The 3215-nt window shown below is 52.7% G+C and overlaps 2 protein-coding genes across 2 annotated transcripts; both read left to right on the top strand.

The window, feature by feature from the left end:
• Positions 1 to 332: 332 nt before the first annotated feature.
• LOC112454109 (matrix metalloproteinase-19-like) lies at positions 333 to 1262 on the top strand. Its single transcript, XM_025015324.1, has one exon. It carries the CDS (start codon positions 333 to 335, stop codon positions 1260 to 1262), a length of 930 nt encoding a protein of 309 aa, XP_024871092.1.
• LOC112454108 (matrix metalloproteinase-2-like) lies at positions 1263 to 1952 on the top strand. The gene has a single exon (XM_025015323.1). It carries the CDS (start codon positions 1263 to 1265, stop codon positions 1950 to 1952), a length of 690 nt encoding a protein of 229 aa, XP_024871091.1.
• Positions 1953 to 3215: the final 1263 nt, after the last annotated feature.

The following is a 3215-nucleotide window of genomic DNA, read 5'->3' as shown; positions in this document are numbered from 1 at the left end:
GAGGAAAATAAGTAATGCATTGTTTTTATCAAGCCGACTCATCTGCCGGACTCAATAGCATTTTATTGCGTGAGGAAAATATAAATCGAATGGAAAATACGCATCGAGAAAAATAATTAACGCATTTTTCCTTATCGGGCCGACTCATCCGTCGGGATCTTCGACGCATTTTTTTTCACGCCCGAGACCCCCCCGCCGCGCCGCCACCTATCCGAGTTGTCGCTAACGAGCGTCATCGCGTAAACGTTCGCATTCGGAGCGCTCGTCGAGATCGCGCTCAAACTGCGACGCGCCGTCATTGCGGTTTCACCGTCTCTCTCTCGCTCTCGACGATGCGGCTCGCGTACATAATCGCGTTAACCGCGTGTTTTAACGCCGCGACGTGCATCAATTCCACAATTACGGACGACAATTACGCGTTCACGTTCGAATACCTGCTGAAATACGGATATCTGTCCAACGACGTGGACGCGATTCCGGCTCAGAAACGAAACGACGTTTTTCGCAAAGCCTTCAAGGAGTTTCAGAATTACTACGATTTACCCGGCGACGGAACGCCCAACAAAGAAACGCTGAAATTCATGAGTAAACCGCGATGCGGTTTCCGAGATATCCTGAAGCACGGAACGAAAGCGAGCCTGTCCAAATGGCCGAAGACGCACCTGACGTGGCATTTTCACTTAGCCGACGAAACCGCGTGTAGCACGGCGCAGGCCGCGTTCGACCTGTGGTCGCAGCATTCGGCATTGACGTTCGAACGCTCCGAAATGCCGAACGCCGACATTATAATATCTTGGCGACGCCTACTACACTATAACACGAACATCAAGGTAAACGGAGCATTGTGCTCGGACAAATTCGACGGCCCCGGCAACGTGCTCGCCCACGCGTCTCTCCCGACGGACCAAGCGGGATTCGTTTCCGAGGTGCACGTCGACGGGGACGAGCCGTGGCACATTTACGTCAACAAACATCCCGCGGATAAGTTTTCCCTGCATTACACGTTGACGCACGAGATCGGCCACTCCCTTGGATTGTTGCACAACAGGCGCACAACATCGGTGATGTTCGCGATACAGCCGGACCAGCAGTATCCGGTGAAGCTCGACCAATACGACATCGCCGACATTCAACGTTTGTACGGTGAAAAAATTCAGAACGATAAGCCGCGTCGGACGCCAGCGCCGGCGCCACCGCCGCCGCCGTCGCCGGACCTGTGCAGCCTCGATCGCGTGAACGGGATATTGATTTTGGAAAATTGAATGTACATCTCGTACAAACGTTACGTTTGGTCGGTCGATCTGGACGGTAGGACGTACAACGGACCTTTAGCCTTCTTGAATCACATGAGCCTTCTTCACGACAATTACACGCGCGTGACCGCTGCCTATCAATCCCCGTCCGGCAATCTCATGGTGTTCGTAGATAATTTGGTATACTTGGTTCAATATCCGGAATTTAGTCTGCGGCCAGGTTGGCCGAAGACCCTGCAAGAACTCGGATTTCCCGAAAACGCGCTGATCAACGGAGCGGTGAACACCCACAGAGGACGTTCCTACGTGGTGTTCAACGGTAACGCGGTGGGCGAGATAGACGAATGCGACCAGGACAAAAGAGTCGCCAAATTTACGCCCCTCGAGGCGACGTTTCCCGGAATACCGAAAGGCGTGACGTCGATATTCCGCTACATCGACGGCAATCTGTACTTCACCACTCGGTCGCAGTTCTACAAATTCAACGAATTTACGAGGACCGTCTCGTCGGCCGGTAAATTCGATCTGCGGATACTCAATATCGTCTGCCCTAAGGCCGAACTGCTGCAGCAGTTGCGCAATCTCCTCGATCGAATCGTACGCCTCAACGATAACTCGCTAACGTCGGCGAGCGATTATTGGAACGATGACGACATCGGAGTTCGGCTCTCCGATTTCCGCATCCGCCGAAGGAAGTAGACTACCGCGCAAATTTCCCACACCGCGTCACGCGCGACATAAGTCAAATCTTTCCTACTTATACCGACGTGTCCCTTCCAAGGCATCAGTGTCGCGTCGTCGGCCGAATACGACGCGTCGGAAAAAAAAATCAGAAAGGAACGGTTACCGCGGCGCGAAATGTTCTCGACGTTGGCCGATCGACCCGCGCCGAGGAATATTTCTCCTACGGAGACGGTGGATTCGGAGGCGAACGACAACGGCAATAAAAGACGGAGGATCAGTTCGATGGACGATCGCCATTATCTTCCTCGTCGCCAGGAATTGCGTCGCAGCTCTCATCCTCCAACCGACGCGCCCGTCAAAGAAGATCGTCGTCGTCATCATCAGGAGTTTCGTTCCAACTTTCCCGTCGAATTGCCCCCTGTGCGCATCCTGACGACGCGTTATCTGCTGACGACGACTGACTACAAGTACATAGCCATAGGTATCACGATCAAGACACCATGATACAGTCTTCATACCACGCCTTCGTACGTGGATATCGCCCTGGGGGACAAACAAGGAAGGGAAATCTCCCTGACGCTCGACATGTGGAAAGGACTGATCGAGCGCAAACGCAACGTATTGTCGTGCATGGAACGCGCTCTTTCCGACGTAACTCACCCCCCCTCGCCGATGTCGATCGGAGGGATGACAATGCGATTCGGAGTGATCAACAACGGGCCGATCGTACGTATAGAGCTACCCAACCTGGCTCGCGTGGCGATGGTGCGCACAACCCTGCTTAAGCTGTACAATCTCCAATTTTGCGTGGATCGCGTCATCCGTGCGCTGAGCGCGGCGACCGAGGAGGTCGACGCTAAGTTTTCGCGCTATTCGGAGATAGCCGCCGCCGCGATGAAAATGGAAACTTCGATTCAGCCTGAGATACAGAAGAGCGATTTCTTCGATCTTGACAACATCGTCGACTGCGAGATAGCCGCGCTATGTTTCGACTCCTTATAACGATGTCGCGTCTACGAAATGCATATATTCGCGCGAGCGAAACAATGTAAACGCGCTTGTATTATTTTTTGAATAAAAAAAAACTATATGCGTATCTCATCTGTGCACTTTCTTTTTCCGTTTCCGCCTTTTTTCCCAAATCCGTATACCCATCTCCGCGGTCGCGGCGATCGCGACGCCCAGTTCGAACGCGCGTTACATATATTATCGCGAATCATGAATTACGGGTCGAACGCGAGGTGAATGAAAAAAAATTATCGCGAACGAAGAGAGACG

Source organism: Temnothorax curvispinosus, unplaced genomic scaffold (assembly GCF_003070985.1).
Source record: "Temnothorax curvispinosus isolate PA1 unplaced genomic scaffold, ASM307098v1 QBEX01004785.1, whole genome shotgun sequence".
Taxonomy (NCBI): domain Eukaryota; kingdom Metazoa; phylum Arthropoda; class Insecta; order Hymenoptera; family Formicidae; genus Temnothorax; species Temnothorax curvispinosus.
Note: the sequence above shows the minus strand (reverse complement) of the source record. Positions and strands in the feature narration are given on the sequence as shown.